The sequence below is a fragment of the Columba livia genome, chromosome 16, assembly GCF_036013475.1.
Source record: "Columba livia isolate bColLiv1 breed racing homer chromosome 16, bColLiv1.pat.W.v2, whole genome shotgun sequence".
Taxonomy (NCBI): Eukaryota; Metazoa; Chordata; class Aves; order Columbiformes; family Columbidae; genus Columba; species Columba livia.
The window spans coordinates 631,679-648,321 of record NC_088617.1 but is presented as its reverse complement, the minus strand read 5'-3'; the positions used below and the strand labels follow the sequence as shown (position 1 = coordinate 648,321).

General features: G+C 51.2%; 1 protein-coding gene across 3 annotated transcripts in view; it reads left to right on the top strand.

Annotated features, from left to right (window-relative positions):
• Nucleotides 1–16,643, top strand: part of PREX1 (phosphatidylinositol-3,4,5-trisphosphate dependent Rac exchange factor 1) — a 123,412-nt gene that overhangs the window by 39,032 nt on the left and 67,737 nt on the right. For 2 of the 3 annotated variants that reach the window (XM_065031701.1, XM_065031700.1), the window contains exon 2: nt 13,314–13,385. In XM_065031701.1, the coding sequence (XP_064887773.1) occupies nt 13,314–13,385 (72 nt within the window). Of the gene's footprint in view, nt 1–7,780; nt 7,808–13,313; nt 13,386–16,643 lie in introns of those variants that run through there. The other variant, XM_065031702.1, reaches the window with a different exon arrangement.

Sequence of the window (16,643 nt, the reverse complement as noted above, 5' to 3'; positions counted from 1 at the left end):
AGCAAAGCAGAAACAAACCAAAAACCCCACAACAGGGAAAATGGGAGGGATATCTCTGTATAAAATAAAATGGGCAAGTTTATTAAGTACAGGGAAGGTCCTTAGCTTGCTGAGAGGCAGATACCATGTTTTGTTTGTAGCCTCAGCACTGCTGGACTGCCTGTTACTTGTTTTAGTGTAAGGACGAGTGGGCTGCTATTGTAACAGAAGAGCCGTGGTGTTGCGATGAAAGCAGTATTCTGTACTTGGATGGATGGATGGATGGATGGATGGATGGAGAAGGCTTGACACTGAAGCCACGTCTTTGCTTTTGAAAATTTTCAAGAAAAACTTTGTGTCCTCCCCCTCCCTGATTATCGACCCGTGCTGCTTACTGACAGCGTGGCACACACGCCCGCAGGGCGTTAGCCACAGGATGTTACAGTGCAACCCTTAAGCCTCTGCTATGTACTTTATAGTCCCAAAGCGTACACAATAGAACATTAGTGTAGCAAGTTCTCCTGTTGCTTTGGTCTTCATGCGTGCAGAATGGTCAACGGTCCTGCTCTGCTGGGCTGTACCAGGCTTCAAAGACAGGATGTAAATTTAAACTCCAGTTTACACCAAGCATTGCAGCCTCGTCCTCACTGTCTCCCAGCTGAGCCTGTGTAGCTCGGTGTGTTCTAGCGGAAGGTTGGTGCTCTGCAGAGTAAGCCTTAGAAAGCGCAGAGAGAGCTGTGGGCGCTGCAGCTCCGACAGCTCTCGGTTGTGCCTGCCGTGCACACGTGTGTGAGTTGAACGCTCTCGGTTGTGCCTGCCGTGCACACGTGTGTGAGTTGAACGCTCTCGGTTGTGCCTGCCGTGCACACGTGTGTGAGTGGATCGCTCTCGGTTGTGCCTGCCGTGCACACGTGTGTGAGTGGATCGCTCTCGGTTGTGCCTGCCGTGCACACGTGTGTGAGTGGATCGCTCTCGGTTGTGCCTGCCGTGCACACGTGTGTGAGTTGAACGCTCTCGGTTGTGCCTGCCGTGCACACGTGTGTGAGTGGATCGCTCTCGGTTGTGCCTGCCGTGCACACGTGTGTGAGTTGAACGCTCTCGGTTGTGCCTGCCGTGCACACGTGTGTGAGTGGATCGCTCTCGGTTGTGCCTGCCGTGCACACGTGTGTGAGTGGATCGTTCTCGGTTGTGCCTGCCGTGCACACGTGTGTGAGTGGATCGCTCTCGGTTGTGCCTGCCGTGCACACGTGTGTGAGTTGAACGCTCTCGGTTGTGCCTGCCGTGCACACGTGTGTGAGTGGATCGCTCTCGGTTGTGCCTGCCGTGCACACGTGTGTGAGTTGAACGCTCTCGGTTGTGCCTGCCGTGCACACGTGTGTGAGTGGATCGCTCTCGGTTGTGCCTGCCGTGCACACGTGTGTGAGTTGAACGCTCTCGGTTGTGCGGGCAGCCAAGGGGGCCGTGTGGGAGTTGGTAGCTGCGTGCTTTGGCTGTGTGGGTTAGCTCAGCAGTGTTGGTACGAGGCAGAGGACAGGAGTGTGCGGCCGGGGACTGGGGGTTGGTTGATGCGATTGCCTCTGCAATCACACCCTTATTTCTATCTCTGTATCTATCTCTAGGCGATCCTCTGCTGCCGAGACTGGAGCGAGCCACAGGGCAGCTTTCAGTGCCGGTGCGTTGGAACAGCAAATGGGCGCTTTGCCGGGCAGACAGGAGCGGTTCCCAGGCCGCGGGGAGCAGGGGGCTCGGCCTGGCTGGGAGCGGAGGAGCAGGAGCTGCAGCCCCATTTTGCTCCCGTTTCTGCTTTATTCCCTGTCTGTCGTGCATTTAAACGCAGTTCCTTAACTGGGTATGTGGCTCAAATGAAAACAAAAAGGATATCATAAAGGATCCTGTATTTAGGTGATAGTTGATGGAGTATCCCAAATGGTTTTCTTGGGATCCTTGGTGTACAAGAAGGCTGTAACAAACCCGCTGAAAAAGACTTTTCCTCTGTAAGCTTTCAGGATATTATTTGTAAACAGTTACAGCTAAAAAGCTTTTGTATTTATTGTGTTTTCTATTGGAATGACCAGCACTTCAATACTCAGATGTCCAAATGCAGTTTTATTGGTGTTTTGCCTTGAAGTTGGCTTGTGCGGTTGTGCTCAGCTGTGCAAACGGGACGTGTTTTGTCTCTGAACTGGCAGCTATTTAGGCAAAGTGACTGTGTGAAAATATATCCACAAATGGAGCCTGTTTACAATCCAGGGCCTCACACTTTATTTTGTGTAAGTGAAGTTGGTTACTGTTTTAATACAAAACTGAGTTAAAACAGGCATTTATTTAATTGGCAGAACTTGAAAGTCTAGCTTTATTTATGTAGGGAATTCCGAGCATCTGAATAGATGCACCGCAAGTCACTGGCAATCTAAGACTGCTGCTTCTATTAAATTCTGGGGTGTTTTTCCACTCTAAATGTTTTATGACAGATAAAAGCGCTGCTGTGTGCGAGCACTGGCTGGCGATCGGCTGGGTTCACAGATGCGGCTGGGACTCTGGCGAAGGCTGAACTCAATGCAGCGTGTAAGCACGGTGCATGAAGTGTGAACTAAGCCGTTGGCTTTGGGCCGGCGTGGGCCTGGGCTGTGGGCGCGTATCTGGGGGTTTGTTCTTTTCTGGTAGCGATGGGTCAGTGGGGGGCAGCGCTGAGGGGTCCGAGGGGCCGCACGATGGGCTGGGAGCTGCCGCAGGGACGGGGGATCGGCCCCAAAGGGATCGGCCCCAAAGGGATCTGCCCCAAAGGGGTCTGCCCCAAAGGGGTCTGCCCCAAAGGGATCGGCCCCAAAGGGATCGGCCCCAAAGGGACCTGCCCCAAAGGGACCTGCCCCAAAGGGGTCTGCCCCAAAGGGACCGGCCCCAAAGGGACCGGCCCCAAAGGGATCGGCTCCAAAGGGATCTGCCCTAAAGGGATCTGCCCCAAAGGGATCTGCCCCAAAGGGATTGGCCCCAAAGGGATCTGCCCCAAAGGGATCGGCTCCAAAGGGAGAGCCTTGTGTGCATTTCTTGGCTGACTGTGGGTGCTACTATTCAGTGTCTGATGAAAAGGCAGCTGAGGGGACGATACTTGAGGAGAGAAGGTGGCAGCGTGAGAGCGCGGCCTGCTGGACCGCCGTCGCCGCGCCAGCACGCGGGCCGTGTGGTCAGTGTCCTGCTCTTAGCAGGGGGTTCCTGTGGCTCGATGGGGGTGGTGGCAAAGCCATGTCCAGGGCCAGCTCCAGGTCTGCAGGTGTGGAGTACCTGCATTAGAAACAGTGGTTCAGTTCTCAGCGGACTGTCCTGGTGACAGGTCCCTAAGCGCCTTTAACCATCCTTTTTCCAATGAAAGGGAGAAACCTGTGGCGTTGATGCGAGCAGAGTGGGTTGCAGAAACCTAAGTTGAATTGCAGAGGTGTGTTTCACATCTCCCAGCAATGTCACTTGGTTGATTTCGGATGAAGGGAACCCATGTTTTAGCTGGTTTTCATTTTAAATTGTCAGAATACTTTGAACAAACTGGTTTGATCACAAGGCCGCTGCTAGTAAAATTAAAATTTTAGTAATTAAGTTTTCCCATCTATTTGCACCTCCATAAAGAATGAGAAATTGATACCAAAGCTACTTTTTAAGTGTTATTCTAGAATACACATAAATCAGAAACACAACTGCTCGCTCACTGTCACCACCGCCCTCCCAACTCAGCACGAAACATTTGACCCACGGGTTCTAAATAGCTGCAAGTGCAGATGACCTTTTAATGTAGCCCTTGATTAAGAGAGCCCTGTCCCCCCTCGTACGTACCCGGCAGCGCCAACGCATTCAGAACGAGTCAGAGGCCATGGGAAGCTGAGCTGCTCGGCTCAGGGGCTGCGAGGAGCTTCGCTCTCTCAACTTCCCATTGTGTTTAAAATATAATGGTCTAATTCTTCGCGCTGGTTCAGAGGAAGCTGGGGTTTGGGACTGTGTGTGATATGATTGTGTTCGGCAAGAACACATGTGCAGGGAAGAAATGCCACAATGAGAGGGAGCTTGTCTTTGGTCTGTCACAACAAAATAAATGTAGGTGAAGGGGACCTGTGCACCCAGCTCGTCGGCTGGCTCGGCCAGCACACGCGTGATGGTTGCAGCCCGTGGCCTTGCCCAGCTCCTGGGCCTTGCCCAGCTCCTGGGCCTTGCCCAGCTCCTTGGCCTTGCCCAGCTCCTGGGCCTTGCCCAGCTCCTTGGCCTTGCCCAGCTCCTTGGCCTTGCCCAGCTCCTGGGCCTTGCCCAGCTCCTGGGCCTTGCCCAGCTCCTTGGCCTTGCCCAGCTCCTGGGCCTTGCCCAGCTCCTTGGCCTTGCCCAGCTCCTTGGCCTTGCCCAGCTCCTGGGCCTTGCCCAGCTCCTGGGCCTTGCCCAGCTCCTGGGCCGGCCAATATGGCATCATTTTCCGCGTGTGAGGAGGCACGGGACAGGTTGCTGTTTGGTATTGACTGCAGTGAAGAATGTAGGTCTGGTGAAGCCCCCCAGAATGGTGCTTTTTGACTGGCCCGAACACTTTAAGTGTGTACAGCTAGACAGGAGCCTCGACCCGAATGAGCCCCGCGAGGGTGTTTGTGGGGTTCTGTGCACGGGGTGGCCCCGGAGCCCTGCAGGGCGCTCGAGCTTCCCTGGAGGCTCCGGGGAAAGGGAAGACAAAGAAACAGGCCCCAAGTGACCTTGTCTGCCTTGAGGGGGATTTCTGGTCTTGTTCAAGTTTTGGCATCATATTTCATAATTAATGGAGGATTTTCTCTTGCCTTTTTGTCCAGTCTTTGCTTACTACTGTTTTCCAGTACAGGAAAGATGGCTGGAAGACACTGTGTGCCATCACCATGAGCTGGTGCACACTTTGAACAGTGCAGATGCTGTTAGATTGGGCTCAGTTAGGAAAACCAGCTCAGATCAGCTACTGTACCTCCAGCAAGCAGATTTTCATCAGCTTAACTGTTTGCTCCTGCTCAGGGCTGGTGCTAAAAATGTGCCTGTGAGGTTAATGTTTCTAATTCCTCTTTTAAAACAATATGTGACAGACACTCTTTCCTTTTTTCCTCTTTTTGGGTGTAAATAGCTGCAAGTGCCTCCGGGCAGATGTTGCGGGTGCAGCTGTGCGCGAGCCCTGGGCCGTGCCGCGGGCGCACAGCCGAGCTTGGAGCGTGCTCCTCTCTTCTCCGTGGTACAGAGTGTAAATGCGCTGCGTTTCTTGAAAAACAAACCAAACAACCCCAACCCCACCTAATAGCCTTTTCTGACTGGTTAAATTTAATCAAATGTTGAAATATTTCCTACCATGTTGCCTCTTCCGAGGTGAAATCCCGGTGCAGCTGAAACCAGACAAAACTCCCTGTTTGGTGGTGGGGGGTTGTTTGTTTGGTTTTGTTTATTTTGCTCGGCCTCGGTTAGCTCAGAGGTTTAATCTAAGCTTGGAAATGCTATGATTCCATATAATCCCATAAGCTCAGTTGGAAGACCGAGGGCCAGCTTGTCAGGTGGGTCCACTCACACACACGTTGGTGAAGTTCTCTGCGTTTACACACCCACACGTTTTGGTTTTAGAAGAGGCCAATGAAGGGGAGTGCTCCAAAGGCTTGAGAGAATTAGGCACGTAACTTTCTTAAGCTCCTTTGAAAACCCAAACACCTTCTGTTGATATTAAAAACGGGCTGGAGTCATACAGGGATGGATACTCACAGGAGGGCATGTTTAACCTGTGGGTCTGTGAAGCAGAAGAGTTTTGTTGGTGTTTTTAATCTACAACAAGGAGAATATTCAAGGTGTTGGATAGGAGGGAGAGCATGAAAAGGAGTCAGGAGAGACAAAGTATGTGAGATATGAAGAAATTAGTAGAAATGAGTCCTGAAGGGTGTCAAAGGTGAAAAAAGTAGCTTTTGTTGGGCCCTGTAAGAAACGGGCTGTTCTGACCTGCCCGAGGATGCGAATGTTGGAGGGGGGACGGCAGAGGTCAGGGCGGGGGGACAGAGGAGACCATGGGCCCCTCTTTCACTTGACTGGAAGGTTTTTGTAATTCAAATGAAAGCAGCCCCCTGTAAGAAAAGGATCTCTCTGTGGAGTGAGAAACGCTGCAACTTATGTCACTCTCACTTCCCTTTGGTTTCACCTCCCTTCATCAGTCAACGCATGAATGAATCAGGTCTGACCTTCTGTTGTTGTTGCAGAATTCCAGTGTAAACGTCAGTACAGATTGGCAGCTTTACTGAGGAGTGCTGCTAGATGAATTCACTTGTGATGAGACGCAGAATACTGTCGCGCTGCGAACGTCTGTGCACGTTAATTCTGTGTGTGTCAGCTTACAACGCTGCTGTGTTCATAGCGTCCATGCTGAGAGACACAGCCTCTGGTTCGCTCTTAGAAATGGTTCAGTGACACGCGTTGTCTGGAGCTGTGTGCGTGCAGGTGCTGTGGAGCCGCTGCAGGCCAGGAGGGTGGTCTGACCGAGCTCCTCACCCGGGCTCCCTCCTGGTGCAAGAGAAAGGCATTTGTAGAGGGTCGTTCAGCCTTCCCTCTTACCCAGGGCTCCCGGGGCGCGGCGGCGCGGCCCCTGACGGAGCCTGCCCGTGCTTTCCGTGGCCGAGGCCTGGGTCGCTGCCGGGGCGCGGCAGCCTTCGCGTGGTGCCGGGACAGGAGGTGGATCCTGGCCACGGCGATTTGTTGACAGAAACCGTTTGTGGTGAACCCGTGTCGAGAGAGCCCAAGTCAATGAAAAGCGACTGGAATGTCTGAGTCCCTCAAGCACCGCTGAAAATCCCAGCGCTATGCAGTGCCAGTATTTTGCGACTGTTTTTCATTAACTTTGACGTTATAGACAGTATAACACTCAGTGGCAAGGCAGATGTAAGATGAGTAAGCCAAGCGTGGTCATAACTGTGTGAGCCTTACAGTGCAGGATTGGTTAAGGACAAATCAACTTGATTTTTGGAAATAAGTCAGGCATATAGGTTACATAAGTAGTGGCTATTTATCGTATGTAGTATATAAAGAAATAAACCAGTTAACTTACTCCAGAATTTTATTCATACACACACTTACATAATAGTAAACAGCTGAGTTTCTGGATGCTTCTCCATATTTCAGTTGGTGTTTATCAGATCACCGTATGTCAGACTAAGAAGTGGGGAGCGGGTTTCAAATTGCCATGATCAGTGCTTGGTTACTGATTATTAAATTGTTAGTATCAGTGGAGGTTTTGCAATATGTGTAGATGTATTTATTGCTTATACAACTGTACTATTAAGAAAATACCCATTGAAAGCATGCTTCAGATAAAAAGACCTCTCTGCTGTGATATACCTGTGTTTGTTTTGTGACGGTCTTTGCAGCTGCACCCCAGATGAAGTCTGCCTTCTGTGCTCGTGCTCACGCAGTCTCTGTGGGAAGAGGCGGCTCGTGTCCAAGTCCCTGCTTTGGCTTTGCTGTGTGCAGTGGTGGTTGCTCTGAATGACAAAACCTCCTGGAGGCCGGAGGGCTGGGCTGGCCTGGAGGTGGGAGGGTGAGCAGGGAAGACCTTGTCCCCAGGGCTGTGGAGCAGTAGTTCTGAAGACAGAGTTCTCCATCTTCGCATTCAAATACAGTGAAGTCAGAGCCGTAGTGCACGGGCTGTCAGTGTAAGTAGCTCGTTCCTGTCTAACATGGCCTGACGTTTCGCAGGCTGTAACCTTTGGAAAAGAGAAGAGGTGTCGTTTCCAGAGCTGTTCAGTGGAGTCTCTGACCTCCTGCTCATCAGTGGCAGCTCGGGCTGCCCGGCTCCTCGCACAGATTGCATTTGATGTTCTGCAGGGTACGTGACTTATTTTTTTAAATCATCTTGGTTAGCTGGTAGTTCAGTTTCTCCTCAGGGGATAGATCAAGAAATACATATGTACCAATAGGCTTTGAGGCTTTCAAGCCAATTTGATACACAGGAAGCCTGAAATTAGGGCAATAAAAGATATTTCTGGTGCGATTTCCTCTTACTCAACACCTCTGCCTACCAGGCGAGTCCCTGTTCAGCTGTTTGCTGGTGGATTAATGTGGCCCTAGATCTGAGCGACTTCTTGCAGAGTTGCTCCCGCACAGCTGTGGCTCTTTATTGTTCTAAGAGGATCTGGAGAAAAATGTTCCTCACAGGTGAAATACTCTGAGCAGGAATTGCACTATGATGTACCCGCCTGACACTTAGGTTCTTTCTTTCTGTACCTGACACTGGTAATTTAAAATGTGTTTTTATGGCAATCTTGATACAGCAGCCAGTAATTGAGCAACGAGTGAATATGGGGTTGCCAGTTTACTGTTTAAGGGGTACAATACTATACTCGTTAAAAGTAGTAGAGTTGCTTCAGTGTTGCTCCACTTTACATGTGTAATGCCAGCAACGTCAGCGTTGCTGCTGGTTTCCAGCATTCTACCTGAGATTTCACAGCTGAAAAACCCGAATCAGGCCCCGCATGCTACGTGTGTGTGCTGGGTTTTGTCCAGGACCAGGAGCGGTGTTTGGACACCGGTTGTCTGGATTTCCACAGTGATGAACTCGTCTGTCTGTACCATGCAGCCGTCTCCAGGACAAACAGCCCAGTGCGGTCATTGTTACATTGAGATTACTTATTGCATTGTCTTTCGGACTTCAGTGCAGGTGAGAGCTGCAGTTCACATGTAGGATACAGGATATTTATGTTTCCTGTCATTTGCGTAGAGCTTTAGCTTATAAACTGCATATCTGATAGAAAGCAAAAGAACACGGGCAGGATGACAAGGTTCAGAGCTAACAATTGAGTAACATGGGCAAGGATGCACCTGCTCTTAAAACACAAACTTAGCAAACACTCATTTAAAGTCATCAGACTGTTTCAGCAGAGCTGTGTCCCACAGGGCCTTGAGGCTGCTCTGCTGAAGCCAGTGGCACGTTTGGTCTGTTGCTTGGACTGCGCTGGGGCAGAGGCTGGTCTGACAGCCGCAGTTAGCGGCAAGGCTTGTTCAGGTGAGAATGAACACGTGCACTTGCAGATTCTTGTTCAGATCGCTCTGACAGGTTTTACTCTGGATTGCCAGAGACAGATGAGTGCGCAGCCCCTATGCGGTAGTTGCAAGGTGAAGATGCTGGTGATGGTCAAATGGTGAAATTCATTGTCCATGTCACCTCGTCATTTTTCACTGTGAACACGTGTTCTTAGAATCAGAATGTCTGCACTTGCAAGAAGCCGTAAAGAGCTGACTGCACAAGTGTAAAGCGATGGGTGCATTTTAGCACTGGCAGTGCTAGTTGTTCTGAGTCAGTCCTGATCACTGGCGAGCGTAACAGACTGTCTCACTTGTTTCTGAAGAGCACCGTGGAATTGCAGTCACCTGTTCAGAAAGGTTTCACAGGGCTGTGCTTTCAGAAGTTGCTCCTGGCTGCGGTAGCCAGTCGCCTCATCACTGCTTGTGTTTCTGTTCTCCCTTTCGTTTCCCCCCGGGTGATGCCGTTTGCCTGCCTTGCTGCCTGATCAGAAATGTCTTGCTATTTCTGAACATTTGAGGAAGTATGTGCCTGAGCCATGGGCACGAGAACCATCGCTGCCTCGTCCCTGCTGTTCGCCATGGCACATACACTATACAGAAGATGGTAAATGCTAATTTTGCTTAATGAAGTTAAAGCTACAAGTCAAAGTTCAACAGGGGCCATTTGAGAAGTGTTTGAGAGAAGTCCCAGTTGCTTCAGCCTGTTTCACATGAGAAGAGCTCACAATTAGCAGGTTCTTTCCTTAGAGCCTGCTTCGTGCTTCTGTGGCTCAAAGCTGCAGCAAAGACACTTTGTGGCAATGAGGTTTTGTTGCAACAGTCGTTGGAAGGATAGTGAACTGAAGAACAAAACATCTTCATGAAAAAGGGGTCTTTAAAAAGTATTATTTACTGAAATGAACTTTTATACCTAATATTCTCAATTCGTAGTGTGTTTGTGTTAGTATTTATTGGAAGGAACTTACACAACAAGGCATGGTGCAGAAAGCAAACACTTCACTCTGCTCACTCTGATTTGTCAGAGGTTTGCCTGGATCCCGCAGGGCAGCTGCCCTGAGACGAACTCTAAAGGGTGTTTGTGCATGACATGAGCAGCGGCCTCTGGAGCTGCAGGGCTGGGGCGCTGCAGGGCTCTGGAGCTGCAGGGCTCTGGAGCTGCAGGGCTCTGGAGCTGCAGGGCTCTGGAGCTGCAGGGCTGGGGCGCTGCAGGGCTCTGGAGCTGCAGGGCTCTGGAGCTGCAGGGCTGGGGCGCTGCGGGGCTCTGGAGCTGCAGGGCTGGGGCGCTGCGGGGCTCTGGAGCTGCAGGGCTGGGGCGCTGCGGGGCTCTGGAGCTGCGGGGCTCTGGAGCTGCGGGGCTCTGGAGCTGCGGGGCTCTGGAGCTGCGGGGCTCTGGAGGTGCGGGGCTCGGGAGCTGCGGGGCTCTGGAGCTGCGGGGCTCTGGAGCTGCAGGGCTCTGGAGCTGCAGGGCTCTGGAGCTGCGGGGCTCTGGAGCTGCGGGGCTGGGGTGCTGCAGGGCTCTGGAGCTACGGGGCTCTGGAGCTGCAGGGCTCTGGAGCTGCAGGGCTCTGGAGCTGCGGGGCTCTGGAGGTGCGGGGCTCTGGAGGTGCAGGGCTCTGGAGCTGCGGGGCTGGGGCGCTGTGGGGCTCTAGAGCTGCAGGGCTCTAGAGCTGCAGGGCTCTGGGGCAGCGAGTCACAGTGCACAAATATGTGATGTTGACGCAGCAGCAGAATTTTGAACAAAAACAAATCCTCTGTGGGCTGCTTTCCTAGTGATCAGCACATAGGCATGAAAGATGAGACCTTCACAGACCTTTATCAGGAGAATGAAAATGTATCAGCCTGTTTTTTCCGTGTTTTGCCCGCGTTGTGCTGTGCCCTGTTTCTGTCTGGACCCGTGATGTGGCTGTTGTTTCAGTGTTCACTCCCTGGTGGTGAGTGCAGGAAGCAAACAGCACAGCACAGTTCTGCTCTGGCCGTGGTGCAGAGGGGATCGTGATCATCCTGCTGTGTCCTGAGAGCGATGCTCGGAGTCCCCGAGCCCCGGGAATGTTGTCTCAAGAGCTGCCCAGAAAGTGGACCCCTCCGCTCCCGCAGCGCCTTGGCGATGGTGAATCCATTTGTGCGGAGATGGAAGTGTTGCAGATGAGGGGTTTATACTGAGAGGCCCCTGAAAGCTCCTCATGGAAAGTACCAAGGACTAGACTCTTCTAGTTCATACATGAGTTGTGAAGAGGTTGGAGCAGAGGCTGTTTTTTCCAAGCTAAAAGCAGTTTGGAAGGAAAGTGGTGGTGTCGTGTGAACAGGGCATGCAACATTCTCCATGAGCTGCTGTTTAACAGCTTGTGTTCATCGTGCTTTTTAATTTGAATGACCGTGCTGCAAAGGATTCTGTTTGCACATGAGAAGATGTTGAGAACTGGGGACCAAGCAGTTCTGCATCCGCTAAGTTCTGATATTTTGGGGAGGATAGCGTTTTGGAAAGTGGATACTGCATTTCTGGGACCAGAATCTCTTGTGGCTGTCTTGTTTTATTATGACTGCAGAGACTGCTGTTCGGGCACATCAAGACAAATCGGAGGTGCAGGAGACTGCCAAGCTGCCTGCCTCTGTCCCTCCTGTCTCATCCTTCTGCTCCCGCCTTGCTTCTATGCTTTTCTTATTTTCTGTTTGATTTCTCTCTCTCCTTTCTCCCGCTCACGTTAATGATCTTCTCAGACAAGCGTCACAGAAAAGCTGGTTTTTAGATTAACACAGGCTCTGCTTTTTTATTGACTGGCCCGTAACAGCTAATGTGATTTGCACTTCTGTGTACCAGCTTTCTATTATTAGACCCACTGTACTGGGACTAATATGCAGGTAACTATTAGTCGCCAGCGGAGCTGCTAATTTTGTAGATTAATTAATAACTCCAAATGGATTTGTTAATCTCTTTTTCGTTGGTGCCTGCCCTGTGAATGGCTGACAAGCGGCAGAGCCGTGGCTAAGCAGACACAGACATGTGCCCCTTTTAGTGCTGGGGGTCAGACAGAAGACGCGTTCACCGTCTTCCAACCAAACAGCAGAGGCGAAGCCAGCCCATAGCTCCGCGTTTGGTTCAGGGACATTGCATCTTGTCGGGTTGTCAGCTGCTGCCAGTCCCAGGAGGCAAAAGGAGAAAGAGAAAGCTGAGTGTGCGTCAGCTGACACGGGCATTGCGCAGAACAGCCCCGCTGTTAAAAGCCTTTTATTATCAAGCTCTAACAAAGCTGCTTTGTGCAGTAAATACAAAGAAATGACCCCCTTTCCCCTCTGTGTCTCAGGTGGGTAAGAAAGGTCCGTTTCCCTTGTTGGCAGCACCCCCCAGGCTCAAGCTCTGTGTGGGGGCAGAAGCCGCTCACCAGGAGCGGGGAAGGGGCTCAGTCCTGTGCGGGGCCGTTCCGTCACCGCGGCCCGTCCTGCCGCCTTCCTGCAGCTCTGTGCTGGTGCCCGTGGAAGGGAAGACCCGCTCTCGGTTCAGAAGTGCCCTTTGCCCAAGAGCTGCTAATCAGTGGAGACTTGAGGTGGAAATCCCATGCAGTGTGCTTTGCTAAACCCGTTCCCCGGAACAAATACGTCGTGGGTATGTTAAGTGCAAGTAGGTCCTGGCTTCCAGTAGCCAGAATTATGCTTTGAAGGCTGCTATTTGGATCACTGTCCATTTGGATCTGGCCCAGAGCTTTTTATTGATTTGCCTGTTAAAGCTGAAGTTGTGCAGAGCTGAGGGAAGGGAAAACCTGGCCTAGGTGAAAAGTTCCAGCACTCTTTTGGCTGGTTTTAGCCAAATGAAGTATGGCTAACAGAATGATGTGTCCCCAGTGCTGCCTAGCGACTTCTGTTTCCCTCCCCAGTCTGCTGAACTTGCCCGTTGGGCCCGTAGCTCTGGCACGCCTCGGCCCCAGCAGCGGGAAGCGCCTTTTGCCACTCTTTGTGGTCCTTTTCGCGGACATGCGTCTTGATGTACGTCAGACATGCTGCCTCCACAAGTCAACAGGGAGAGGGAAAACCTTCCCAGAACAAACAAACAGGCCCTCGCTGTGCTCTGTTGGTGGTAACAGATAAGTAAGTCTGGAAGTGTCACCAGAGCGAAGACATTTATGGCCAGGCAAAACCAACAGCATTGTAGGAAATGTCTTGTGTGTAACCCCGAGCCGGAGTTGGGCGGTGATCTGTTGAGTGTTTGCATTCTCTGAGTATTAAAGGTCATCAGCTGTGTTAATGGGAACCTAGAGGATACAAAAGAGTGAAATCAAACTGTATCAGCCATTTGAACATAATCTTTTTCATGTCTGCAGGCATTTCTCCATCGGATCCGCCAGAATGCTGTGGACAAAGCTGAGAAGTACATAACAGAGGAGAATGTTAAGGTAATTCTTCCATCTTCCTCATTTTCTCGGTAGGGAAAATGATATGTAATGAAAGGATAGATCCAGGGATGTGAATGTCAGATATCCTCATGTCATATTGATGCTTATTATGACACTGGTTCCCCAGGGACGGGGGCTCGTGCTGACAGTTTATCTGTCGGTCTGTTAGCCCGTTCTGTAGCTGTCATCTTCCAGCAGTTTTGCATCCCAGCAGCTCCTTTCAGTAGAATTTGACAAAGTGTGGTGTTGTCAGAGATACGAACTTTTGGCAAGATCGGTGGAATGGTGGGTAGAGGACAGAGAGGCCTCTTCATTTCGGTGTGTTTGAGAGGAAAGGCAGGGCATGCACAGCCCTTGTCCGTTTGTTTGACAGTATTCAGTTAGCCACTTTGCACCTACTGTCTTCTGCAGATCTGAAACGGATAGAGCTTCTGAGAAGGAGGCGGGAATATTGCTTTGTGTTCTAGTGGGAAGGAATATGGGTTCTTATGGGAGGACTAAGTATTGGGAGACCCTTGCATGAGGAGGTTCCTGAATGAATTTTGCACTGGAAAGCGATACGGGATAAAGAACATAGGTGAGGTGCTTCTTTCTCTAGTGCCTGTGGTCACAGGAGGACTTGTCATTGGTTATTTTTATCAACACAAACAACACTTTCCTTCGATATTCTGTCTTAAAAACTCTCATTGTACACATGTGCGTGTGAAACCAGAACCCTCTCTGTACACATGTGCAAGTGAAACCTGATGATCAGTGGGGCCGGCTGCAGTTTGTTTGCCATTAGAGTCTTAACTTCTTGGGCCTGTATTTGATCCTGTAGCTCCCAAATACCCAGTAACCTACCGTTTGCGGGCCCGGCAGTGAGCGGTGCCGCCCCGGGCCGTGCCGCTGCGGCTGGCGCTGGCGCGTTTCCCGCGCGCACGCCGGTGTTGCGGGGCGCGCGCCCCGGCCCGTTCCGCTGTTCGCCCTGCGGAGCGGCAGTGCTGCGGGCTGGACTGGCTGGCGCCTGCAGCGCCTCGGCCGCTCGCTGGCTCCAGGTTGGGAAGCCCCTGCTTCCCAGAGACCCACCGTCTGGAGGAAGTTTGGGGCGCTGAACAAGAACTAGACAAGTGATCAGTGACAGTAGATCTCGTGTGCCAAAGGTAATCTCTGCATGGGAAATACTCTTAACCAGCCCCTTGCTAATGTGATGAACAGCCACAGATGTCGATGAAAGTTATTATTCTATCATTATTCATATATCATCAAAATGAATAATAACTGTGGCTGCCACATAATTGGACGCAGTGCCCGTAAAGGCCGCGGAGAAGACTCTGAATTTTCTCTGCTGATTTGAATGTATTTGTATTTGAAGTTTCATCGGAGTCCTCTGGGGAGACACCACTTCATTTTTGTGCTACTCTTGAAGTGCCTGGGGGGTCTTTGAGGCCACTGTGAGACCTCACTTGTTATTGCAGTATCCAGCTCTCAGTAACTGAGCTTCTCTTCAGTAATAAGGGACCTACACCTAGTGCTGGTGAAAGAGTCACAAAGGCACAGTTTTCCTGATCAGAAGCGATATTTTCTCCCCCTCCTGTCCCCTTTCCTCCTCTTTCCCAAATAATTTCATTATCTGTCTGGCAGTTGGAAGATATTTGTTCGTTCTTTCCTCCTTGTTTCTCGTCCTTGCAGGCAGAGGCAGGACGAGCAGGGTGGTGGTGGGCTGTCTGCTACTATCGTGTGTCTCGGTCACCAGAGACCGTGCTGGCTGGCAGCAGCAGGGGCGCTAGCAGAGCCCGTGTACGTTGTTTGGCAGCTTGTGTAAGGAGCAGCCTGTCTTTTCCTCTCCTTCATGCAGCAGACGTGTCTGGAGGAAAATACAGGGTATTCTGGCAGTCGCTCCCCTCTGAGCAAAAGGAGAAAATGCTTTTTAGGATAATTTGAGTTATTGCTCCCACTATTGTTTTTGCAGGGTTTTTGCGGGCACTGAACGCTGGAGATCTCAGTGATCTTTGGCCACTGTATCTATCTCCTTCCAGAAAGGCGGCATGGAGTCCTGCGCCAGGCGCGGGCTCTACGAGCACCGCAGTGACTAACAGCTGCAGCAACCTCCTTACACATGTGTCTGGTTTATTTGCTGCCTCGTGTGGGAATAACTCGATTGATATGTTAAAATTATGTTCCATTCACAGCAGGGCGCTGATGCCATTTTACTGATACGGTAGATTGAAGGCAGTATGAGTTGGGGGTGTACACAAGCCGCCAGACATAAGTCTTTGCATGAGGCTTATAAATGGCAACTGTGTATTAGATACAGAAACATATGCAGTCAGAGTCTCTCTGCTGCTTTGATTTCCAGTGACTCTTCTTATCTGCACATTGTGCTGCAAGCAGAGCTCTACTGACCACCGCAGAATTCATTAGGTTACACAGATATTCCTTGGATCAAAAAACACCCCCTGAAGACTGCCCCGAAGGGTAAAATCATCCCCGACAGAGGTTTTCCTCCTCCTGGTTAATCCCCTTTTGGCACAGCTTCTGGCAAAGCCGTGCAGACAGAGGCTGCCGTGGCATCACATCGTTGCAGCGTGTGACAGAGCCGTCGCGTGCACGGGAACTCTCCTGGGAGCAATCCAGCAGGCCGAGCTTTCTGTCCTTCGGCTTGGTCCGGAGCCACCGGTGCAGATGCAGCGTAGTGGAATGGTTTAGTTTATCCAGAGCTGGCAAGGGGCTGGAGGCAGCAGTGTGCAGTAATGGTGGAGCACACTGCCATTCCTCGGCCGTCTGGACTGAGCGGGGCAGAGACAGGGAAGGTGCAACGGGCTCTGGCAGCAGGAGTTTGAATAGCAGAGGGCACGGATTGCAACGGGTACGTGCGGAGAGGAGGGGTCCTTGAACTGCTGATCTTGTCTGCCCCTACAGAACCAGAGAGAAACCGGTTTTAAACCAGGAATTGAAGTATCATTCCTGTCTTTAATGATTAGACTTAATTTGCAGATTATTGCTTTTCTAAGTCACTGTCACGTCACCGGTCACAGGCTGAACCAGTGTGACATCTGGTGCATGAATTCCACTGCATGAGGCTGAAAAGCTTCGTGTTGCGGTGAGGTGCTTTGGGAGGTGAAGGAGGTGTCACAAGGAGGAAAGACAAATTCCGTCCTGCTTCTCTCTCCTGCAAAGTGGGTTTGGTCCTTGTGATTCCACTCACCTAGTTGGTCTCACAGAATCTTCTCTAACTCAGAAGAGGTTGCTCAGGTTCACCATGTCCAGGTGTCTGGC